Below are 25,278 nucleotides of genomic sequence, written 5' to 3' on the forward strand. Positions count from 1 at the left end.
CTTTTTTTCTTTGTTCATTCGTTTCTTAAAAGACGAATATGGTATTTCTCTTTCTCTGACTTATTTCACTTAGCGTAATACTCTCTAGATTTATCTGTGTTGTTGCACATGGCAAAATCTCATTCTTTTTTATGGCTGATAATATTCCATTGTGTGTATGTATATGTATGTATATATGTACACACACACCACATCTGCTTTATTCGTTCATCTATCGATGGCCATTTGGGCTGCTTCCATAGTTTGGCTATTGTAAATAATGCTGCAGTAAACATAAGGATGCATACATCTCTTCAAATGAGCCTTTTCCTCTTCTTTGGGTAAATACCCAGTAGTGGAATTACTGGATCATAGGGTAGTTCTGTTTTTAATTTCTCGAGGCACCTCCATACTGTTTTCCACAGTGGCTGCCCCAGTTTGCATTCCCACCAACCGTGCACGAGGGTTCTGAGAAAATACATTTGTGTTATTTTAAGTTGCTCAGTTTGTGGCGCTTTGTTATGGCTGAGTAGGAAACAAATAGAGCTGGATTTAGAGGTTCATGAATATCCCCAGGGCTTGGTGACTTTGTCCCTCAGCTCTTCCTTTCTTCATATTGGTTTTATCATCAGCCTCCATCTGCATGGCAGGGAGACTGTGGCTGATAACTGCAGTCTTGCGGAGCCTCTCAGGATCACGTGCAAAGGAAAAGATTGTGCCTCTCTTCTTCTTTTTTTTCTAAAGATTTTATTTATTTATTTGAGAGAGAGAATGAGAGACAGAGAGCACGAGAGGGGAGAGGGTCAGAGGGAGAAGCAGACCCCCCGCTGAGCAGGGAGCCCGATGTGGGACTCGATCCAGGGACTCCAGGATCATGACCTGAGCTGAAGGCAGTCGCTTAACCAACTGAGCCACCCAGGCGCCCGTGCCTCTCTTCTAATCTGTCAACAAATATCTGCTTATATTTAAGTGGCTTTGATTGGGTCATGTGGCCATCAGAGCGGTCTCTCTGGTCAGATGTCAGGCCTGAGTTACGTGTGTCTCCTCCAGAACCAGGTGTAGTGACCTCTGAAGGACGTGAATCAGCTCTCATAAGACTGCCCCTTCCAGGTCCCGTAGGACCCACGAGATGCGAATGGAAGGAGGACACGTGGCGTGAACAACGAATGGGCAAATCCCAGTTCCAGCGGGTTTTGCCACATTTATTATCATGATGCTTTAGAAAATTCAGAATGTTGTGGATATTTTGGACACATTGTGGGTTGAAAATAATTTCTTTTTAGAGCAGAGGTTGGGACTTCTAGAACAACTTTGCCAGGGAGGAAACGGGAAGTTATCAGCAGTAAAGAATAACTGAGAGCGTGGATAGAGTGGCAAGTTATCAGATATAACAACAGCTGCTATGACCAACATTCCCTGCACTTTCATGTATTTTCTCTTTTGATACCTAAAATAGCTCCGAGTAGCAGGTAAGAGTCACAGGTGGGGAAATGAGACTCAGGGATGGGGTGCTTTACCAAAGACGACCCAGCTCACTGACCGTGAATCTGGACTTTGGGCCTTCGATGCCAAAGCCAGTGTCCTTGTAACTCCCACATTTTCTCTAAAATTTACTTGTTCCCTCAGCAAATGCCTCTTGAATAATTCCAATGTGCCGGGAACTATTTAGAATGGGATGGGAAATATGTGGGCTGGGAAAATGAGAGAGAAGAGTAACACGTTCAGGGCTCTCTGTGTGATGGACAGACGCTAGGGTCTGTGATACGCGCCCATCATCACGGTGTCTTCACACCACCCTTGGGAGATACAACTCCCCCCCATGTCCACAGAGCAGACGGGAGCTGCAGGGTCAGTTGGCCGAGAGTAGAACTAGCCGTGGTAGGGCTGGGCTTCGCTTCCAGGTCTGTTTGACTCCAAAGCCTGCGCTCTTAATTACGTTGCCTCTGCCAGACTCATAACTCTCTTAGAAGCCATAAATTCAGCTCTGTCTGTTAGACCCAGTAAATTTCGAAGTGGAAAATCATTTTTCCAATAAAACTACACTTAGAAAAAAACGATGTTAATGCGCATACATTCTACCCTCATTATGACATCAACCTCCGAGCCAAACTATTTTGCATGTTATAAAGAGCTGTTTTTATGATGAATGAGGATTATATTGGCACTTTAATTGAGTTAGAAACCAAGGTACATGAAAGTTAGTGCATGAGAAATGCAATAAAGAAAAGCTGTTCAATGTGATTGGAATATATCAGATTACTTTCATACCACCTTTAAATACATAAAGTCCATACCTTTAAATATGTTTAATCAAATTGTTGGATTAAATATTTAAATGCATATTTCACACACATTTTGCTCCTCAAAAAAATCTCTTCCTTTTCTTTTAGTTTTCTATCACATTCTTTTTTTTTTAATTTTTATTTTTTTAAAGATTTTATTTATTTATTTGACAGAGAGAGACAGCGAGAGAGGGTACACAAGCAAGGGGAGTGGGAGAGGGAGAAGCAGGCTTCCCGCCGAGCAGGGAGCCCGATGCGGGGCTTGATCCCAGGACCCTGGGACCATGACCTAAGCCGAAGGCAGACGCTTAACGACTGAGCCACCCAGGCGCCCCTTTTCTGTCACATTCTTAACAGATCTCCTGTCTGATAAATTTGAATTCCAGGTTTGTGATCACAATTCTTTCTTTGCAACAGGCATGGAACTATTGCTCTTTTATATTCAAATATGGTAATCTAGAAGGTGAGCATGTACTTGGATAAAATTATTTAAACTGAAAAAAAAAATAACTTCCAGCAATAACAGGGTTTTTGATTGAAATATCAGTTCAATTTAAAACATATTAATTATTTGATTTCTTTTATTCTAGTTCAGATTTATCCATCACTAAAATAAACACTTAATTCACTTGCCCTTAAAATTCATACTTGTATTTGCTTGCTTTAGCATTCAGCAAATTAAAGAGTTTATTTAATTTGGGGCTTGTGGTTTCCTTAAGGTCAAATCTCCATTTTAGAGAAAGAATATCTTACTTAAATTATTTAGTCACATCGAGGGCCTTGAGACAAATCAAATGTCCCACGGCTTTCTGAAAATGAGATGTCCTGTATTTTACCCTTCTCTAATCCAATCAAAAATATAGAATTGTCAGCGTAAGAGTTAGTGCATGGAGCGTGGATTTTTAAAACATAATTGGGATGAGTGTTTTGAGGAATTAATTTGCCCAAATCGTGTTGTGGTTTAGCGCACTACAATATTAGCCTTGTAAAGTACGCATTAAATAGTCCCCATCAATTATGCTTGGCTGTGAATGAATCCGAGGGTTCCTTTTGTTATAAATTACTATTTCCTAAAATGCTTTTGCAGAGAGGCAATGAAACACTTTCAGATTTGGAATGTTTAAAGAGCTGTTCTTTGCCAGTGGTTGATTTTGAGCCAGCTCAACTGTTTATAAGAACTCATAAAACAAAGCAAAGTTGAGGATGGCCCATTTGCTGGTTGCTTCTTTTCCCTCTTTCTGAAATTCTCCTTTGGTTCTTGACGGTGCTGCTTTTCGCCACAGTGGACTCAGCTGATAGCTGCTTGGCCACAGAACTGAAGTTGATGATTTGAACTTTTGCATAAAGAGTCTCTTGGTGCTGGCTGGTACCTGCTTGTATTTTGAGCATATGCAACGTTAACATAAAATCGACAATGATTTTTGCAGCTGTAGGCAAATCCCAGACTCCCCAGATGGAGTCACATGAGAAGATCTATCTTGAAATGGCATAAAGAAGGAGGAATAGGCATTGTGTGTACTACAGCTTGAAGCTAGAGGGAGTGTTCTGAAATATTTCCAAGTGCATTGTGTGAATTCACAGAAGATTTTGCTGTGGTTGGTCATCAGGCAAAGACCGCTGCTCGTGACTTGGGCAAGGGTTCCCACGTTCAGCCCGTAGTTTGCTCAGTTTTCTGGGCCTTTCAGGAAGACCCAGGAAGAGGCCACTGGAAGCTGGCCCCATGAGAACTGAGATATTTTGCCATGATCCCACGGATGGCTGTGATGGGTCAGTAAATCAAAATTCTGCAGGTTGGGGCGCCTGGGTGGCTCAGTCGTTAAGCGTCTGCCTTCGGCTCAGGTCATGATCCCAGGGTCCTGGGATCGAGCCCCACATGGGGCTCCCTGCTCAGCGGGAAGCCTGCTTCTCCCTCTCCCACTCCCCCTGCTTGTGTTCCCTCTCTCTCTGTGTCTCTATCAAATAAATAAAATCTTAAAAAAAAAAAAAATTCTGCAGGTTGCTTTGGGGTTCTTTGTTTTGCCTTTTGAAGCTAACTAGAGGCCTACTGGAGGTTTTGCCACGGGCCCGTGGAAATTTGACCATCGAATAAATGCCTTCGCTGTTGATACTGCTGATTTTTAAATTGAATTCTTTTCTGCGGAGGGGCGGAAGGCATTCGCCAGCCTATTCTCATCACCTGCACACACTCACTCCAGCCGGTTTGCCAGCCGGCAGGAAAATAGGGCCACCTTTCTGTAAATAAGCGCAATAGGTTCTGTTTCCACCCTCTCCAGAGGACTCCGTGGTTTGGATCTTGACTTTCAGATGGATCTTTCTGAGTTGAGGGGAGGGGTCACTGGCTGGGACCAGCGGCCCCCAGGGAGAAAACCGGAGATGGATACTCTCAAAATGATTGTTGCAACCAAGTTTCCGTCCTTTCAGATGCAGGATTTCTAGCAAGACAGGGTCTGGTGAAATCTATTAGAAATAAATCTGAGTTGACGCATTTGGATGTTAATTCAGAGAAGAAAGGCAGGATGAGAGAGGGAGGCAGCAAACACTGGGCTGCGTTCCTTCAAACTAGCCTCGTGGAGGTGTGAGGGCGGCTCTCGGGACAGACGGACCCTGGAGGGTCCTGGGCACCTGCCCCTCAAAAGCTCTGGTAGGAAGGAGCCCCTCAGCCAGGCGTGGAGAAGGGGGCAGGGCGTGAGCACGCAATGAGACTGCAGTTCGTGGTTTAATTAGGCTTGAAAAGGGGAAAACTGGGCTAAATTAGATGTATTCTAGAATCAGTTGTATGGCTTGAGTCCCCCCTAAGTTTCCTTGGGCACTCCTTGGTTTTTTTTTTTTTTTTTTGCTTTATTTTTGAACATCTGAAGGCCGCAGTCTGTAGATCCTTGATTATTTAGGAAGGAACCTTTCAGCACAAGAAGAGCCGTCAAGAAATGGGGTTTACTTTCATAGACTCTGCCTGAGAAAAGCCCTTCGTCTCAGCCCCGGGTGCCGGCAGTGAACGGAGCGGGGTTTCTTGCGGGAGCCGTAAATCTGCCACCAGATGTCTCTGCAGCCCGCTCCGCAGAATGCTAACGAGCACCGGGGTGGGGGAGGCCGGAGCCCTGGCTTTCTGGGGACCTCCAGGTGCATTCCCTCACGTTGTAAATGAAGCAGAAGCCGCCGAGTGTGTGGTGTGTGTGTGGTGTGTGTGTGGTGTGTGTGTGTAGCGTGTGTGCAGTGTGCGTGCGTGTTCTTCCCTGAGCTGCCTGGGGCTCCCCGGGCGCCCCCCCCGCCCCCGATTCCTTGGTTCCTGATTTCCCTGCGCCGACTCCCCCTGGCCGGCTGCCAACCCCGATGAAACACAGGGAAAGGGGGGTGAAGGCAGGGCGGTGACCGCTGCTGACCGCTCCGTCCTTCCCGGAGGTGGCTCGTTGGTGCTGTCCCAGCGCTAGGGACAGGTAGGGAATGCCACTGAGGCCCGGGTTCCCTGCTGGTCCCTGGCCATAGGGCCAAGGGCGAGGGCTTCCCGTTTGTGTCACTCGGTTTTGGAAGCTTGAAAACATCTCAGTGGAGGACCGGCAGGCAAGCTCGTTAGGCAAACTAAACATCCATCCCGGGGAATGACAGGACGGTTGCCTAATCTTTGGAGTGCTAGGTGATGCAAAGACCCCACCAGTTTGACCAAAAAGACCGTTGAGGGAGAGAGACCCAGCCAGATGCGCGGGGCTGGATTTGGCGTCTCCCGCCGTCAGGCTGCTCTGTGCGGGTACAAAGACTGAAGCTGTCAGTGTCCTTCCACGTGCGTCTTGGCATGAGCAGCCCATGATCTGACACACACGGTGTGCACACAGCCTTCTGCCCCGCTGGAGAGTCAGCCCGGTCCAGCCTGCGGCGTCACGCGGGGCCCCACGCCTACCGCGGGTTTGGAAGCACGCGGTGCCCATTTCTAGGAGGCACGGCTCGTGCAGCTCCGTGCTTTTCGCTGAGTCGTTGGGCCGTAGTCTCCAGTTTAGGAACAGTTCCAGATAAAGGGCCGAGATACTAAGGATCATTCAGTGGGTGAGTTGGTATCTGAAGAAAACAAGAGAACGTTTAATACAGAACAATCGGCCACAAAATATGACTCAGTGTGATTCATGCACTTCATCTCGTCACCCTCGTCCACACGTCGTTCTTGTTGGCGGCAACACTCTGTCCTTTGTGGAGGCTGGAAGCTGGGCTACCCAGAATCATAAAATGCAGACCTGATCTTATTCCAGAAAAGATAGAGCCTGAAGGAATTTTCATAGGTTTTCTCCTCCTCCTCTGAAGGTCACACATGCATAATATTTTGTTTTAAAAAAGCTAGCCGAGGATGGATGTTATGAAAACAAGAGGCAGAACCTGGATGGGGGGGGGGGGGGCGTGTTTGCAGGCTCTGTCACGGCGTGATGCAGTGTGATTCTTGTTCAACAGCTGATGGAGGGTGGCAAGGAGTGGACTGAGGTGCCCCAGGAGGGTCGGCAGTACCACTGGCAGAAGGAAGACTCCTTGGAGGCCCCCGGTGAGGGGCTGTACTTGAAGATCCAAAACACTAGTCGCTGCCACACGGGGACATACAGGTGCACCGTGGAGGAGCTGGACGGGCAGAGAAACCAAAGCAGCACTGTGACCTTGAAAGTGACAGGTGAGGTGACCTGCTGCACCTGTTTCCTCCTTGCGAAATGTGTGTGCACTTGCACTAGGCCCTAAAACCCTCTCAACTGGAGTCTAACTGGGAGCTTTGGATCGCATCCGTGCCTGAAAGCTAAATTCTCCTACAAGAATGTCAGAACTTTTTCTGCTCCTTCCTTCCTTCCTTCCTCCCTTCTTTCCTTCCTTCCTTCCTCCCTTCGTCCCTCCCTCCCTCGCTTCCTTCTCTTCTTCTCTCCTTCCCCCTTCCTTCCTTTTTTCCTTCCTTCTTAATAAAGACAGATCTACCCTAGTCAGATAAATGCCAAATGTAGCCAAACCACTAATCAGGGTGTTGTTTATTCATACGAGAGTCCTTTGAAGCAAATAGGAAGTATCCAAGACTAATTTTTGGAGAAAGGGTATAGTCCTGAATACATCAGGCTACTATAGGGCCTTTCTAACCTGACCTAAGGGGGCTGCGTCATGTTGCCACCTTTTTACCACGAGAACAGCATCTCCCTCCCGTTTTGGTGGTTACTTTGCCCAACACCTCAACTAGGGCCGAAGAAAAAGGACACAGCGAGAAAATAATGTTCCAGTGACAGAACACACATTTTTGCTCTATGCAGTAATACCAAGAATTGAGCTCCAGGATGAGGATTATCTCTTTGGATTTCTTTCCCATACTTTTTCTTTATGGAGCTTAAAATATGCCTTGCATTTGACTTTTGCCTAGCGCTTATTAGTGGTGGGGGCTTGAAATGACAAACTGTTGTTGTCATAGAGTTTCCTGATTTTTGTACCATAACGACTTTTTCCTTTTATTGGGAATCTAAAAGGAATCTGACTTAAGAGAATATTCCTTTTATGAGATCTTGCCATTTGCAACGACGTGGATGGAACTGGAGGGTATTATGTTGAGTGAAATAAGTCAAACAGAGAAAGACATGTATCATATGATCTCACTGATATGAGGAATTCTTAATTGCAGGAAACAAACTGAGGGTTGCTGGAGTGGGGGGTGGGGTGGGAGGGATGGGGTGACTGGATGATAGACACTGGGGAGGGTATGTGCTCTGGTAAGCGTTGTGAATTGTGCAAGACTGTTGAATCTCAGATCTGTACCTCTGAAACAAATAATGCAATATATGTTAAGAAAAAAAGAAGAAGAAGAAGGTAGCGGGAGGGGAAGAATGAAGCGAGGGAAATCGGAGGGGTAGACGAACCATGAGAGACGATGGACTCTGAAAAACAAACAGGGTTCTAGAGGGGAGGGGGGAGGGAGGATGGGTTAGCCTGGTGGTGGGTATTGAGGAGGGCACATTCTGCATGGAGCACTGGGTGTTATGCACAAACAATGAATCGTGGAACACTTCATCTAAAACTAATGATGTAATGTATGGGGATTAACATAAGAATAAAAAAAAAAGAGAATATTCCTTTTTTCACAAGAACAGGATCACTGTGCTGGGCTCAGTGTTTGGATTTGGTTCACTGTTACACACACACCCCCCTTATGCCCTTCTCAATCTCGAGCCCCTTAGGCTGCTTTGTTGGTCTTCATGCACTTGCTACATCCGACACGGCACGCTCTCTGCTGGTGTCCGTGGTAGCCGGCACACGGTCGGCTGCGTGTGAATATTCACGCTCACACAAGTGATGGAGGGAGAGCAGAGAGAGGAGGCGTGTTGTGTGGGGAGCGGAGCCGCGAGAAACCGAGAACAGCTGCTTTCCTCTCCTCTCCTCTCCCGACCACGTTGCCTGCAAGTTAGTTGGTTAGACTCCAGAGTCTCTGGGATCGGGTTCAGCTCGGAGCAATGCTGCTCATTAGTGTGTGACCTTGAGCAAATCACAGTCCTCGCATCTCTAAAATGGAAGCGACTGCATCTCCAACATGAGCTTATGGTGACGGTTGAGGGGGATATCGCACTAAAATGCTTAGCCCCATGCCTGGGATACAGTGAGTGCGGGATAAAGGTTAGGAACCGTTAGGAAAATGGCTCTCCACCTTTCTTTTCTCGAGTCACAGACCCTGGAGGGAACACATCCCTGCCAATACTCAGGAGATGCTGAATCCAGCCTCAGGGGTTGCCAGCAATCTCCAGGCCCATCCCAGCCCCAGGGGAGGACCTCCCCAGTCATCTGCACTCCACCTACCCCTGCCTGGGCCTTCTAGCAGATTCAGCACATGTTGGATGTCACGTCTGAGTGAGGAGAAGCCGCGCTTGCTCTGTCTGCTCCTGGGCTGTTGGGCTCCTTCTGCCTTTGTGTCCCCAAATGCTGCAGCCACAGCCTTTGGTGGCCCCCTGGGAGCCCCTTTGCCCACCTTTGTGGCGGGCCTTGGCGGAGGAGCTTTCAGGATTCTATAGAGACGTGCTGACTTCTTCACTCGTAGCCCGGCAGCTCGCCCGCCTCGTTCCTTCATCCCCCGGCCTCCTGCGGGTAGAGCACCTAGTATTCTCCACGGGACAGATTCACAAATGGTGCGTCACCCAGTGTGAAGGCATCATAGAAGCCAGGAAAGGCCGGGCCTCTGAAATGGAGGCAGGTGGGCCACGGGGTCAGTCTGGCCTCGGACTCCCGGCTCTGCTCCCGGCCTCGCTCCCTCCGCCTCTCCGCGCCCCGAGCCCTTCACCTGTAAGATGGGGGTACTCACACCTGCCTCCAGTGATCAAGTGAGATCCGTAGGCCAGGCCGGCTGCACACGGCCAGGCACAGGTGCGAGTGAGCGCCAGCTGCCACGGTCACCGCTGTTGCCGCCGTCCCTCGCGCTCGTGTTCCCGAGGGCCCAGGCGGGAACTTAGGAGTGGGAGACAAGCAGGACGCGAAGAAAGCCGGCGCAAAGCATTCTTAGCTTTTTATCATGGTCGCAAAGTCCTGTTAAATGGCCTCACATGTTCCTCATGTTTTGTTTTGTTTTTCTTAAGGATGCCCTAAGGGACGCAAAGAAGAGACTTTTCAGAAATACCGAGCTGAGATTGTACTGCTGTTGGCGCTGGTTGTCTTCTACTTAACACTCATTATTTTCACTTGTGTAAGTATCTTTTTAAAAACACTGATTATGATGAAAAGATCACCTGGGGCACCAATCCGAATATATTTTGTAGACAGCGTGAATCATTTAATGGTGGCGAGAGATGTCCTTCCCTGAACCTTGCACTTGCCGAGGCGCCGTCACTGTGAGCTCATTGCGGGAAGCGCCGGGCTTGTTTTCAGTCTGCTTGCTCTGCGCAGAGCACTGCGAAGAGAAAACAAAGTAAGGTGTGCGAGGGAGGTTTGAGGAGGCCCGGTGGGGCCAGTGGTGGAGAGTGCAGCACCCACCTTCCACCATCCTGGGGCAAAGGCACCACTCTTGCCGTAGGCTTGTGAGCCCGTGTAGCCACGGTGGTAGACCAGCCTCCTTCTCCTGACCTTGAACTGTTTCCCCCTGGTGGGGTTCTTGCCTCCTACATTTTCGGAACTTCCACCCACTCCTTGAGAATTAACCCTGAGAAGTCAGGATAGTGGGGCATATACAGGGAGTGTCCTGGGGTGCTTAAGTGTTCTTGACATGCCCTTGAACTGTTGGTAGCAGGCTCTCCAGCTTCAAGACCCTGAGCCTCTTTCCGCATGGCCACACGCCTGGATTGACCAAAGTTGTAGGGGAGCAAGGCCAGCTCTGGGCCTGACGCACTAGGAAGTGGTCTGTCCCATGTGTCCCAGTAGCATCAGGAAGGACAGCCTACTTAGGGAACAGGACAGAGCTCACCCAAGAGCTGTCCCAGGGCCAGTTCTTGTCACTTACCGGCCCCCTCTACTTACATCCTTGCCTCTCTGGCCGTGGACTCATCGCTTGGGTGCTAGTTTGGATGTCAGCCAGTCCAGTAAGCATCTACCGTACAGGCATTAAGCTAGGCACTGATAGGGGACATAAAAAGGTTATAAGACATAGCTCCTGCCCTCAAGGAGCTTATGATTTGGTCATTAGAGTTCCCTGCACACAAGATAATTAGAATTACCGGAGAGAGATATTAAAATTAGTGACTTTAGTTTCTTGTTGGCAAATGCCTGTCTCTATGGGCATTGATTTTCCTTGCAGGTAACTAACAGCAGGGGCTTGCAATGGCCCCAGCCTGTAGTCAGGGCATCCCGTGGTCAGTTTGGAGTTGCCAGTGAAATAGTAGGAGCCCACGTGTAGACTGAGTGAGGCTGCCAGAATGAGTTGGCCAGCCAGCTCTTAGGGAACAATGCATTTTCCCGATTATTCATTTCTCGACTTACCTCTTTTACTTTTCAGAAGTTTGCACACCAACAGAATATTTTTCCAGATTTTTCTAAGCCTGTCATGGAACGAGCTTTTCTCCCAGTCACTTCCCCACAGAAACATCTGGAGCCAGTGACTCTTCACAAGACAGAACTGGTATGAGCAGGATTTCTGCAGGTTGTTTTTCCAAAAGTCATAGAAGGCTCACTGGTACGCCTGGGCATCCCCCAGGACAAGAGAAGAATGAGCGCCACACTGAAGAAGGCATCCTGCCTGTGAAGTCCTTCTGAAACCCCTGACAGCGGGTCCCAGCCCACTTTTTGTGAGCAGGACTTCGGAAGCCATTACGTGACCACATAGCATGGGGCCACCTGCAGGAAGTCCCTAGTACTGCTGCTTCACAGCTACCTTTCTTAGCATTTTCCTCAGCTATCTGGTCAACCTCTTGGAAATCTTTTCAGTCATATACAAGCTATGGTGAGACGCAATTGGAAGAGGGTCTTGGGAAATACAGATGCCCGGAGCTGGCCCTGTGATAGACTCTTGAGGACCACTGTCCTCTGCACATCTGGGAAACATCTCTTTGAATTTGCTTGTGTTTTCTTGTACTAGCCCAGATGGTTTATGTCTGGGAGAAATCGACAGGCCAAACTGTGAGACAGTGGGGAATATTTAGCAAATAATTTCCCGGTGTGAAGGCTCTGCTCTTACTAAGGAGTATTGTGTGTACATAGAAATAACAAGTTGATGAACTGTTCCCCAATGGGGCTTTTTCATCTGTGAAAGACACCCATAAAGAAGCAATAAAGAAGAGTGCCACATTTATTTTTATATCCACAGATACCTGTCAAAGAAGGATTTGTCTTTTGTTCTCCTTTTGAAATCTACATCTATGGTTAGGTGTCAGGGCTCATGGACAAGTGACCTCAGTATGGAGTGTGAGTGAGAGGTCAGAGAGGTCAGAGAGCATGACCACAGGACAGCCAGCTAGGTGATGATCTGTTCGAGATGCTGGACCAATCATGCAATCTGGGTTCTAGCCCCGGTTGTCCCACTACCTGACTGTATGATCTTGAACAGGGTCCTCATGATTTCTACTTTCTCAGTTGTAAACCGAAAGGTTGTTGTCTGAGTTGATTGCAATAATGTATGTGAAAATGCTTTGGAAAAGCATAAAGCACTATAAAAATTTGAAGCTCCGTTGGGTCATTATCCTTGTTATTACAGTGGTGTTCTAGGCATGAGAGAATGCCTTTCATTTTTCATGTTTTCCATCATTCCAAACAAAGAAGGCCACAAATAAGCCTTTTCCATAGTCTTCTGCGAGTTCTTTTGGGGAAGTGAGGAGGTCAGGTCAGTGACACAGCAGCTGAAAGTACTCCAAGATAGGGACACACAGGAACCACTGGGCCGTGGGGAGGAAGGAGTCCACAAAATGTTACATTGACATTTTGACAGTTGTTGGGTTTCTCTTATCAAACTTGGCCCTTTCCCAGCTTGCTTTCCAAAGAGATTTTATCCCATTAGTAGTGTGTGCATTGCCCACACTGATGTTAGGGAGTCAGAGGGAAGCCAAGGTAATGCAGTGTTCTTGCTTTTTTGTCATACCCTTCGTGTCATGAAGTGACTGCATGTGAATAGGGAGTGTTTTTCTTTTTTAGATTTAAAACTACTCCTAAAACTTTGGGATCAGTGCTAGGATGTCTGTAAACTAGTTTGAGAACCAGAACCCAAGATGAAATTCTGGAGATGTAACATTGGCTGAGCCCTTCCTCCGAGAGAGAGGGCATTTATGGCTGGCAGACCTCTATGAAACAGCACCCCCTTGTGCCCAAGGATGCCCTGAATCCGTCCTTGAGTTGCCTTGCCACGAGGATGTCCATGACCAGCTGGACCACATGCGTGACTGCTGGTAAGGGGTGAGGGATGGAAAGAAGGAGGGTCTTGACTTCAGAAGGATGTGGACAGTCAGGGTCTCTGCACCTGGGATTCCTGGAGTTTCGCTCAAGATTTGCAGATAGGTCCATTACCCTCAAAATGATAAGAACAGTCTAGCACAAGTGGCTGTAATTGTAAAAGTATCAGAGGTGACTCCTCTTTGGAAAATGGCTCTTTATAAAGATGAATGCTCATCAAATGTCTGTAAAAGCTGTAGATTCCCTTTCAGTGGCATCAACTCCATTCTCAGATGCTTTCCTAGAAGTGCTGGGGAGCCCATTGGCATGGTAATCACAGGCTCTCTACTCAGCCAGGTTTGAAGCCCAGCCTCAACACTTAAAGTTGCACTTGTAAAACTCTGGGTCATGGACTGCCTTGTCTGAGCCTCAGTTGGCGGATCTTTAGAATAAGAATAAGAACAACATCTGCCTAAGAAGTTTGTTGTGAGGATTAAATGAGGTAATAGGTCTAAGAGCTGAGCCCAGGGTCTGGCAAATAGTAAGGCTTAGAGTAATATCAGAGCAAGAAAGAACAAAAAGCAGAGAAGGTGACCATGAACCTTTGACAGACAAAGTGGTTTTGTCAAAAGCAAGGAATTGACTTGGTGTAGGAGTCGTGTTGCTTTCAGAGGATGAATACACAGTGAAACCAAAAGCTTCGTGGCCATTGGGATTGCAGTTCCGGAAAGACCAGGGACGGGGCCGCCCCCATTAGCTTGAACTGACTCGAGCGAAAAACATGATGGAGATTTGAAATCAGACTCAACATTTTGCACCTAGTGTTTGGAATGAGAAAAGATGTACGTGTGTGTGTGTGTGTGTGTGTGTGTGTGTGTGTGTGACAGAGCAGGGTAAGGTGGGTAGGGCAGAATTTATCAAGGAGAGTGAACTGCCTTGATTGAGGAAGGTAGATGATCATGAACCGTATTTGTTCTTCGTCTCCACTGCCAGGGAAAGCCTTATTCTCAGGACCCTCCTTGGTCTACGGAGTTAGATCTAAGGTTCAAATAATTTCACCTTGGGATGTCCCAAGACACCAGTACAAACATGAGTATCAGCGCCACATCTTTCCAAAAGAAGGCCTGTGGTTTTTGTTTTCATAAAAATTCATAGCAGGTTTCATCATAGGAAACACTGAGCTGCACTCACAGAACCCAACAGAGCCCGATTATTTGCCGGGGTTGCAGGAGAAGGGATCCAGCCACAGCCTGTGGACGTAGAGTATGTGAGGCTCATGTGTTCGACCCCATAGCTTAGGGACAGTGAGAGTCTCAGAATAATGCCGTCTGGTTCTCCCGCCCTTCCCTCACTGGCAACTTTATTTGGCTGGATTAACTGGATCATTGTCTGTACTCCATCTTTCCTATGTTAAAAACAGCCAAAGGCCTAAAAATCCTAGGATAGGAGCTGTTTGCTTAATTCAACAGCAATTAGCCCTCATAGTTTTGCAGCTGATTGTGTGCAGAGCCAGATTTGATTGAATTGGTTGTTAAGATACAATCAATCAGTTCTTCGGTCGGATTCTATTATTGCTATTTATTATCCTCTTAGGACTAAGTGTGTTTATTTTGTAATTTTCATTTTTAAATTGCATTTGAAGTTCAAATTTTACTACCCGTAGGATTCTACCACCTGGAGTGTCTTGAGTGTATGTGTGTGTTGAATGGGTAAAGTTAAACATTAAGTGTATTTGCTGAGCATTTACTCTGGACAAAGTACTATTGTAGGCATTCTCTGAAATACTCAGAAAAAGCAAGAACACCCTTCCTTTCAAGGACTTAAAATCTAGTGGAGGGAGAAATGAGCCTTTAGCTGTAAGCACAGCGACCTGTTAACATGAGGCAAGTAAACAAAGAAGAGTGGGAACACAAACAAAGGACTGTAGGAGGGTCCAACTTCATGTGGGAGCTCCTTAGCAGGCTTTAAAGAACTGATTCCATTTGAACTCAGACTTGAAAGATAAGCAGGATTTTGAATGGTAATAATGGGTGAGGAGAAGGGCGGTAGGAATGGCAAAGACACGATTTCTAAGGCAAGAGGTAGAGCACACTCTTGAACAGTGAATTGCATGAGAGTTCTGTAGGCAGAGGGCACCCAGAGCCCAGGTCACATAGGGAGGAGGCAATGATGGAAGATAGAGACGCTTTTGTAGAGAATTTGTATGGTGGGACAGTATCGAAGGATTCTGAGCCGGGCAGCCGTAAGATAAGATCCATTTCCAGGACGATAACCTGAAGGATGAAACAAAGGAGTTGGAGGAGGCAGGAAGCAGGAAGACCATCTGGAAGGCAAAGAAAGGAAAGGAAGCCCAAAGAAACACAGCATGGATAGGAGAGAAAGGGAGGAATGGAAATGAGCTAATTCTTATGTGTTGTCTTTTCTATCTTCGCTCCTGGGTTTGCTTATGATCCTAGCTGCTGTAAACTTGGGTCTGCTTTCTTTTTTTAAGACTATAGAACAGGAAGAAAGAAGCTATCCCTTCTATTCTGATCTTTCCATCACAGGTTGAACTTGAATCATCTTAGACCACAGAGAAGGGCCTCGTGTGTCACAGCTGATGCGATAGCTCATAGGACTCTGGTGTTGTTGTAGTACCAGATGTTGCATGGGTAAAGCTGGTTTTATCGCTCTTTTCGCCCACTCCTGCCTCAGTTTCCCTGTCCCAGCAAAACAGTCTGGGGTTTTCCCCTTATGGAATCTGATACTATATTTGGTCCGCAGTTGGTTGACTCAGGAAACACGGAGTACATCATCCGAGCTCTGCAGGTGGATGTTTTCCTGTGCTTACAGCCACATAGCGGACGTAGGCTTCTTTCATTGGGTCCGAGCCCTTAGACTTTTGTCTGGCTGATTACATGTTACATAATTGCTCCTTAGCAAATTTTTACAAATAAAATCTTCCGGCAGTTGGCGGACGGACAGACCCCGCCAACAAAGCACAATGATAAACCAAAAAAGATACCTTCTAGGGAGCCCAGTAGGTGGGGTGTGGCTAGCGTGGGGTGGGTATGAATACAGTTACATGGAAAATGGTGCCACGTAACATGGCTGCTTGTCCCAGAGCTTGACAAATGCTGTACAAACCCCATTTTGTCGTTCAGAGACAAGGCATTTCACTTGCAGACCTAGTCTTTCCTTTCCACTTCTTTATGTCGTTCTCCCCACGGGATCCCAGGCAGGCACACAGTTAGGTAACAAAGGACTATCAGGAAAACATCATCTAGGTGGGCTGTATTTGTTCCCATGGTTCCTGAGAAGTTAGGGTGAAGGGAGGAGGCAGAACTTGGACCCTGCCAGCAAATCTTCTCTTCTTTTCTCCTTTCAATGCACGAACATGTACAGAATCCCTCTGGGCAAGGGAGACAGACCTTACTTAGTGGTTCATTTAGATTCTGCATGAATCTAAATTCATGTCTTCAAGGAAGATACTGTTTTATTCTTCATGGTAGGAGGGGTGATTTCTTCAAATTGACCATTATCCCCCACTCACTCTTTTCCGAAGTAGCCTGTTTACAATCTCCTCTTGTAGATTATGGTACTTAGTAGAGACACGTAGAGAGAAATTCAGACACTGAAAAGCTTCAAGACATCCCGCAGAGTTGGAATGCTTTTTACAAAGGGGAAAAAAAAAATCTGCAAATGTGTATGTACTTGCTTCTCTCCCCGCAAGAGCCAGCTGGACAGCCCATAAACGGTTCCTATTCAGGAACAACAAAAGCTCGTGTCAGAAGTCAAGGGACAGGAGGCTGAGAACTAATAATAATTTTGCACTTACACAGCAGTTTTCATCCGAAGACCTCGAGTGCTTTATAAACATTAATTAAATTGCCCTGCAACCCCATGAGATGGCTGTGTATCAGTATTTCCAATTTGCAGGGGGTGGAGGGAGGAGAGAGGTATGCATGGAGTGAAGTTGGAACCGGGCCATGTGACGATGCACGTGGCTTGTGGACTCAGAAATAGCAATAGGATCTCGTCCCCCGTGAAGCCAAGGCTAGGGTCATGCACCACGGTACCTGCTGGGCTGCAGAGGAGATGGTCTGGCAACCGAGCAGCTTTGGACCCCTCTCCTCCAGTGGGAGCCACCTTGTGCACAAAGTGAACAGGGTGCCACCTGCCCTGGGCTTGAACAGTGTGGACACATGCTTATCACCACACGCCAGGCTGCTGTTACTATAGACTCATTCCTTGAGTGGCACTCGGGACGGCAGGTCGGGTTCCCCAGAGATGCTGCTTCTGGTTATCTTGCAGTGCAGATAACCTTGTCTAGGGTCCCCCAGAGCTGCTGGGCGAGAGTAGGCCATCTGTTGCCTTTGGGGACAGTGCTGTGAAGGACTGTGATGTCCACTCTGCTCAGCAGAAGAATTCCATGATCAATTACTGATATCTGCCCTGTCGGTGGGAAAAGTTATTTGCAGGTTGAGTTGTGCCCCACCCCCCAAAAGATACATTAAGGTCCTAACCCCCAAGTACCTGTGCACATGACCTTATTTGGAAATAGGGTCTTTGTATATGTCATCAAGTTAGGATGAAGTCATATTGGATTAGAGTGGGTCCTAAGTCCAACGACTGGGTTCAAGAGAAAGAGGACATTTGGACACAGACTCAGAGAAGGCCATGTGAAGGTGGAGGTAGAGATTGGGGGGATGAGTCTAGGAGCCAAGGAATGACTAGGTTTGCTGGCGACCACCAAAGCTAGAAGAGGCAAGGAAGGAGTCTCCTCTAGAGCCTTCAGAGGCAGCATGGCCCTGCCAACACCTTGAATTTCAGACTTTGAGCCTCCAGAACCACGAGAGCATCAATTTCTATTGTTTTAAGCTACCCAGTTGGCAGTATTTTGTTACGGTGGCCCTAGGAAATTCACGTGATTGTCTAAGCATCGGAAGTTCCAAATGTAGGATCATAAAATAGTCATTGACTTAAAAACTCATCCCACTATTGTAAATAAGTGAAGGAAGTTTTCCAGGAGAGATTGGCGGTGACAGGGGAGGCAAGGACGGGGTGCGTACATGGTAATGCCAGTGACAGGGACATCACCGTGTCCTCTGACATGGCACACGCTGATGGTTCTCAGCCAACTTAGATGTTTTGGCAGGTCAGTCTATTATAATGTGTTGAATTGCAATTGTGCAAATGTATTTAATGCATCCTATTTCTTAACCCCTATAAGGAAATAGAAAGAAAATCAAGCAATGCTTCAGAAGCCAGATCAAGTGTTGCAAGAAAGAAAAATAATCTACAGGACTTAAGATCCAAAGTCTGGGAAAATAGTCTGGTGTGAGTGAGGTTGCTGACGTTTGGGGCAAGAGACCATCTGTTGCCTTTGGGTTCAGTATTGCCCTTTTTGGGCTTCTTCTTTCTTTCTTTATTTTTAAAAAAATTTTAAATTACCATATAACGTATTATTTGCGTCAGGGGTACAGGTCTGTGATTCATCAGTCTTACACAATTCACAGCGCTCACCATAGCACATATCCTCCCCAGTGTCCATCACCCAGCCACCCCATCCCTCCCACCCGCCTTGGCTTCTTCTTTAAAAAATGCAGACTGTCCTGGGAGGGGTAACACATAAAGCAGTCCAATCCTGCCAGGCTACATACTGTTCTGGAAAGAAAACGGTCTTTGGAGTCAGACAGATGTGACTCAGAATCCAGGCTCTGTTATTTACTAGCTCTGTGGCATTAGGCAAGTCACTCGACCTCTCCGTGCCTCGATTTACTTCTCTGCTGGAGTGGGTGTCATGATATTCTCATAGGTTTGTTGTGAGAATTCAATGAGTTGGTATTTGTTTCAAAACCTGCCATCTTGTATGTGTAGTACTATACACATAGTATATGTGTCTGCTCAGTAAGTGGCTCTCCTTCCCATGGAGAGTGAATGAAGAGGGAGAGGCAGGCTGGGGAGGGGCAGAGAAGGAGGTCGGGGTCGGGGTCAGGGGACTGCCCGCTCAACCGTTCCTGCATAGTTGAGTCTGCCGTTGGACTGTGGTTTGAGAAGTTACTCCCTTCTTTGCTTGGCCTCAGGTTAACCCTGTTCCTAGGATTCTTCTTTCCTCCTTGTCTAGGGTCCCCCAGAGCTGCTGGGCGAGAGTAGGCCAGCTGCAGGCAATGGGGCTGCTTCCTTGTCTGCGTTACTCGCTAGGGGCCTGGAGATGGGCAGCCACTGGAGGCAGCTCCAACTATCAATGGAATCCTTTCCATAGGCCGGGCACTAAGCAGGGCAAAGAAAAAAAGTAGAAGTTGCTCTTATCAGGCTGGGCCAAGGGAGAAACCAGCAACCTCACCTCCTTGGACAGTGATCTCTGAGACCCAGTTAAATGTGTCACCTCTAATTTACCCAAACCAAAACGGTCTTTGCCAAGTGGCTCACCAACTTTTCATTTTTTTTTTTTTAACAATGCTAACAAGTTTTGAGTATAACATCTTATCCATCCCCCCTCCCCTAGGGCTCTACACAACCAAAGGCATGAGTATCAGCCTTGATAATGATAAAAATATCTTTTTTTTTTTAAGATTTTATTTATTTATTTGACAGACAGACAGAGACAGCGAGAGAGGGAACACAAGCAGGGGGAGTGGGAGAGGGAGAAGTAGGCTTCCCGCTGAGCAGGATCCTGGGATCATGACCTGAGCTGAAGACAGATGCTTAATGATTGAGCCACCCAGGTGCCCCAAAAATATCTTTTTTAAAAAACATTTTGTTTATTTATTTTAGAGAGAGAGTGGGGGGTTGGGGGAAAAGCAGAGGGAGAGGGAGAGAGAGAATCTCAAGCTGACTCCCTGCTGAGTGTGGAGCCCGACAATGCAAGGCTTGATTCCACGACCTGATAAAAGATAAAAATATCTGATACCTGATAAGAATATCTTTAATGCCGAGTTTCCCCCACCAAATATGGCTGGTATCCCAAACACCGACCCAACTCCTTGTGGGTCCTGATTGGCTCACCATTGCCCTTGGCCACCACCATGTTTTCCTCTTGGATGGCCATGTTACTCTAGCTCTGCCACCTGCTGGACTCATTCAGCAACTGCATCCCCCATACCTGCTGCTTACTTGTCAGAGGCTGACAGGTGCTATTTGTGGCTGTTCTTGCTGCTGTTGCTGAGGCCAGGAAACTTGGAAAGGCCTCTCCTGCCAATGAAAGCTCCCTAAGTAAGTTAACTTTTTGAAATATCTTTCCTCTCTTCCTAGAACTGGGGCACTTTCCACCACTCCGGTGCTGTGTTGAGAAACATCTTGTCCCCCTGCAATTATCCAAAGCCCACAGTAGGGCCCAGACACTTGACAAAGACTCTCCTTTGACCAAAGCTTGGCTAGGCTCCTCAGAGCCTTCTGCTGGACTAGGCCTAGCCTTGGCTTCCCTCTCTGTTTTTGTAGAATCCAGTTTGAGCAAAGTGATCAAAATCCTCTAAAGTCAGCTTAGTGAAAATTCTCCACCTGCTGTCTGACCTCTTGATAGTATGCTGGTATCAGGCTGGCCTGTCTTCAGCAGGGGTTCTATGGAATTGGTCTAGCAAGAATCCCCCCTACTGCTGATGTCGCCTCTTAGAATTTTCCAACCATTGACCCCCACTCTTCTCCTTCACTGCAAATTCCCACTAGTCCCTGTTGGAGGCAGAGTTGAGTCCAATCTCTCTCCACTACTACAAAACCCCACTATAGTAGGCCCCGTTGAATAAGAGCTGCCTGACCATCTTTAGCAGGGGTCAGGCATAATTTTTTTCTTGAACACACCCCAGCTGTCACTGCAGGAGGCCTGCCCGGCCCACATGGGACGTCACAGGCTGGGGTGTGATTGACTTTCTCTCTCTTCTCTGAGACTCTTAATCCAGGAAGGGCCTGACCCATCAGATTTAAGGACTCTCAGTAATCTCCCCCAGGAACCCTACTGAGGTTGGCTGTCACATATCCTGGATTTGGATGGGCATCTGTAATTACAGTTCATCTTTCTCACCGCCAGCAAATGAATACGAGTTTTTGTTTAAGAAAAGGTCCCCCTACCACCTCACACCAGTCAGAATGGCTAAAGTTAACAGGTCAGGAAATGACAGATGTTGGTGAGGATGCAGAGAAAGGGGAACCCTCTTACACTGCTGGTGGGAACGCAAGCTGGTACAGCCCCTCTGGAAAACAGTATGGAGGTTCTTCAAAACGTTAAAAATAGAGCTATCCTACAACCCAGCAATTGCACTACTAGGTATTTACTCCAAAGATACAAATAGTGATCCTAAGGGGCATGTGCACCCCAATGTTTACAGCAGCAATGTCCACAGTAGCCAAACTATGGAAAGAGCCCAGATGGCCATTGACAGATGAATGGATAAAGAAGATGTGGTATATATATATATATAATGGAATATTACGCAGACATCAGAAAGGATGAAATCTTACCATTTACATTGACGTAGATGGAACTGGAGGGTATTATGCTGAGCAAAATAAGTCAATCAGAGAAAGACAATTATATGGTTTCAGTCATATGAGGAATGTAAGAAACAGTGCAGAGGATCATAAGGGAAGGGCGGGAAACATGGAATGGGAAGACATCAGAGAGGGAGACAAACCATGAGAGACTCTTAACTATGGGAAAGAAACTGAGGGTTGCTGGAGGGGAGGTGGGTGGGGAGATGGGGTAATTGGGTGATGGGCATTAAGGAGGACACATGATGTGATGACCACTGGGTGTTATATGCAACTGATGATTTACTGAACTCTTCACCTGAAACTAATGATGTTCTATATGTTGGCTAATTGAATTAGAATAAAAAAAAAAAGAAAAGGTCTCCATATTTTCTGCTCAGGTATACTAGGGCTCCTGATCATGCTAGGGGTACTGTTGACATTCCCTGGGGCTCTTACACCATCCCTTCTGTGGGAAGAGGTGAGACCAAGAGTCCAGCCACCTCCTTGAGCCTCAGAGCCTGCATGTCCTTCGTGACCCTCCTGAGGACTCAGCTCATCTGGCTGAAATGTGGCTGGGAGGCCTGCTTTCTTGGTTTCCCAGGTCCTGGGGACTAGATAGGGGCACAAGGGGACAAGGAAGAGGAAGAAACGTGCCTTTGTTCTCATTCCTCCTCCCTGCCTCCCTGCTGAACCTCATGCTGGCTGGGAACGTGACGCACAAATCTGGGTATTTTTTCCTCTTGAAAATCCAATCCCGTGGTCCCCAATTCCCAAATGCTTGGTAAAGAGATGGCCAGGCCAAACCTCGAATGTGATGGCAGGAAGCAAAATAGCCCTGAGATTCTGGGCATTAAAGGGAGGAGGAGAAGACAGACGCTCCAGGGCAAGCCTTTGTGAGAACAGGGGCTGGAGTCACACAGGAGGAGCACGGGCTTTGTGCCAGGCACTTCACATCCATTAGCTTTCCCCCACTTTATAGATTAGGTAACTGAACCTCAGAGAGGTTAAACCATGTCCCTGGGTCCCATAGCTCATGAGTGGAGCCAGGATTCAGATTTGGGTCTGCAGATCTATTTGTCTTCCATGCTCTGGCTCCTTCCATGAAACCCTGCTCCTCCCACTGGGGGGAAAATGTGTGTGCTCCTGGAAACAGGTATGCAGCTCTGACACATCACTATAGAAGAGGCCTGGCTGTCTCCCTCTGCTGCCCCTCTGAGCAACAGCTCTTGTTACCGTTCATGAGCTTTCCAATAAAACATCTGTAATAATCTCTGAGGTGGCAGAAGTGGCACCAGTCCATAGACATCTGGAAGGGCTCAGGACTGCCATGACCACTGGTACAGGCTCCAAGCTCTGCCTGTACCCGCTGTAGACTGCAGATGGTCTGAATCTGAGACCTGAGCAGGGAAGGGTGTGAGCACAAAGGCAAGCAGGCCCGGGAGGTTTCCCTGAGATACAGCCATGAGTTATGTCCCTTTGGTAAGGCTGATCTGTGCAGCAAGCCCTTGGGGAGTAGATAACCCAGCCTGACAAGTGACCTTGACAGAATTACAGCAGTAATATTTTCAGTTGGTTGAGCCAGTCTTGGACAATTTCTCTAGAGCGTTAGGTGCAAACATAAGTCTGCGACTCCACATTGCACGTGCATGTGTCTGCCTCTTCCCCTTCGCGGTTTAAAGTATTTATCCTGTGGCTTGTACAAACGACTTCTTTCTCTTCCCTGGTGAGGACGAGAGTCTCCAGTCTTCCCTCCTCCCTCCACTGGGTGTGCAGCGAAGCAGTGCGGACAAGGATCTTGTTCCAGGCCCATTGAGCAGTGCTAGCATTTACTGACCTTCTGCACCAGTAATTCTGTCCTTCGGGGATTGAAATTGATTTTCCTCCTTTCTGTGTGTGAGAACGACCCGAGGGTACAGCTCTGTTACGAACGCTGATCTCAGGTGTGTATTTAAAGGTGAACAGCAACACTCTTGAAACAATAAATGAGAAGAGTTGTTTCAAGAATGCCCGCTATAACCTCTACAAATGAACAGGATGTGCGCTTATGTTTCCAAAGAGTAGCTTTTAATTTCTCTATGTCACTGTGTGTGTGTGTGTGTGTGTGTGTGTATGTGTGCGCGTGCACGTGTGTAGAGATGGGTGGGGGTGGATGATGCTGGGAGAGAAGATGCCAGGCTGAGAACCAGGCAAGCAAGGTGCTTGCCTTTTGGTATAAGATTTAAGGACATGTCCAAAAAGTCAGTACTCGAGCTACAATGTTTTAATGTAATGTATTTTTAAGAATAAAAACTAATGCAAAAAATCCACCATGGGCAACATATCAACATTTCAAATATATAAACAATTGATGTTACCGATCTTCTTTTTTGCCTCAGTCTCCAATGTGACTCAGCACAGCCCTTTTTCGTAAACTTTTGCTCTGTCATTCATCGTTGACTTTTTTTCACATTAATTTTGATTTTTCAAATACCGCATGAAGATATTATTTATCTTGATGACTGAGTTTTTTGGCATCTCTTTATGTTTTGGATGCTGGATGAATGGACCTCTACCTGGTCCCAGCCCCCTTTCCGCATGGCCCAAATCAGAGGCAGGGCTGTTTTTGAGATTGGCTGAAGATACTAGCTGGCATCCATTTTCAGCCTCCAAACTGAAAATGAGTGGTTGAACTCTTCCTCTAGCTGATAACTGTTTAAGCCCAGAATGGCCTGCAGATTTTGTCATTTGCTTGGTCATAGCTAAAGTCCTCTTGAGTGCCAAGCAGGAGCTAATTGGGATTGGTTCTCTGGGAGGTAGTGTCCATTCTGTCTGTGCCATGGATGGTCTGGAACTATCCAGGCCATTGGAGGAGACAGCGAGGGTTTTGGTAGGTGCTCAGCTTTCATTTCGATGTCCAGTCCTTGCTGCTGATGTTTGTAGAAGAGCCTCAACCTCCTCTCCCCAGCTACGTAGCTCATGGCATGTGCTCAGCTGTGTGCCCAGAGCTCTTTGCCCACACACGTCCTTGTCACTGGTGGGGACTCCCCAGTGAGAGACTGCACAGGTATCACTTCGATAGCTGCCCTTTAAGGACATGGCCTGATGACTTCCTGTGCTTCTGGAAAAGCTAGCTGTTTCATAACTGTACAACTGACCTCCATTCTGCAGCTCCACTCTACAAGGGCATATTTCCTGGCAAATCCATCTAACCCAAAACTAAATGACATTTCCTGGCAAGGGATGGGCAAGCAGTTGAAAATATCACAGGAACTACTGCACTCAACCCCTGATACTCCTTTACAATCAATAGCTCAGCTCATTCCTGGGTCTATTAACTGGTGATGTTCAGGGGTGACATCGTGAGTTTGGCGTCCTGCCATTTGGAATAAGAGGTCAATGAGAGGCTGTCTGACTCTGGTCTTTGGTTTGAACTTTCCCAGTGTATTCTTTCCCATATCAAACCTGCTCTTCCCCCTCGTTGATGCCTTCTTTGAGTTGATATCATCGCTTATACCCAACCAATCTTTCCCAGTATTGCCTCTTTCTCGATCTAGATCCCACTCTGCTGCCAGAATGATCTTGTTAAAATGCTGATGTAATCATGTTGCTCTACTTTCTAGAACCCTCTGCAACTCCTTCTAGGCTAGAAGATGAGGTTCAAGTTCCCTATTTTGGCTCTGCCCACATCACTGTGCTCGTGGCTCACTGTTCTACCCATCCATCCCACTTGCAGCTCTTTCTCAACCCCTGGGCCTTTGCACACACCCTTCCCTCCTGTCACACTCCAGTTTCTGGTCTTAGGGTAACTGCGTGGCTGCCAGCCTTCTCA

The 25,278-nt window shown here is 47.2% G+C and overlaps 1 protein-coding gene across 2 annotated transcripts in view; it reads left to right on the plus strand.

Annotated features, from left to right (window-relative positions):
* CD83 (CD83 molecule) overlaps positions 1-12,329 on the plus strand; it is a 19,482-nt gene extending 7,153 nt beyond the window's left edge. The window contains exons 3-5 of one of the 2 annotated variants that reach the window (XM_021697029.1): positions 6,690-6,900; positions 9,815-9,921; positions 11,164-12,329. In XM_021697029.1, the coding sequence (XP_021552704.1) occupies positions 6,690-6,900; positions 9,815-9,921; positions 11,164-11,292 (447 nt within the window). In that variant the 3' untranslated portion in view covers positions 11,293-12,329. The remainder of the gene's footprint in view (positions 1-6,689; positions 6,901-9,814; positions 9,922-11,163) is intronic. The other variant, XM_021697030.1, reaches the window with a different exon arrangement.
* The last annotated feature ends 12,949 nt before the right edge of the window (positions 12,330-25,278 follow it).

This window comes from Neomonachus schauinslandi, chromosome 8, assembly GCF_002201575.2.
Source record: "Neomonachus schauinslandi chromosome 8, ASM220157v2, whole genome shotgun sequence".
Taxonomy (NCBI): domain Eukaryota; kingdom Metazoa; phylum Chordata; class Mammalia; order Carnivora; family Phocidae; genus Neomonachus; species Neomonachus schauinslandi.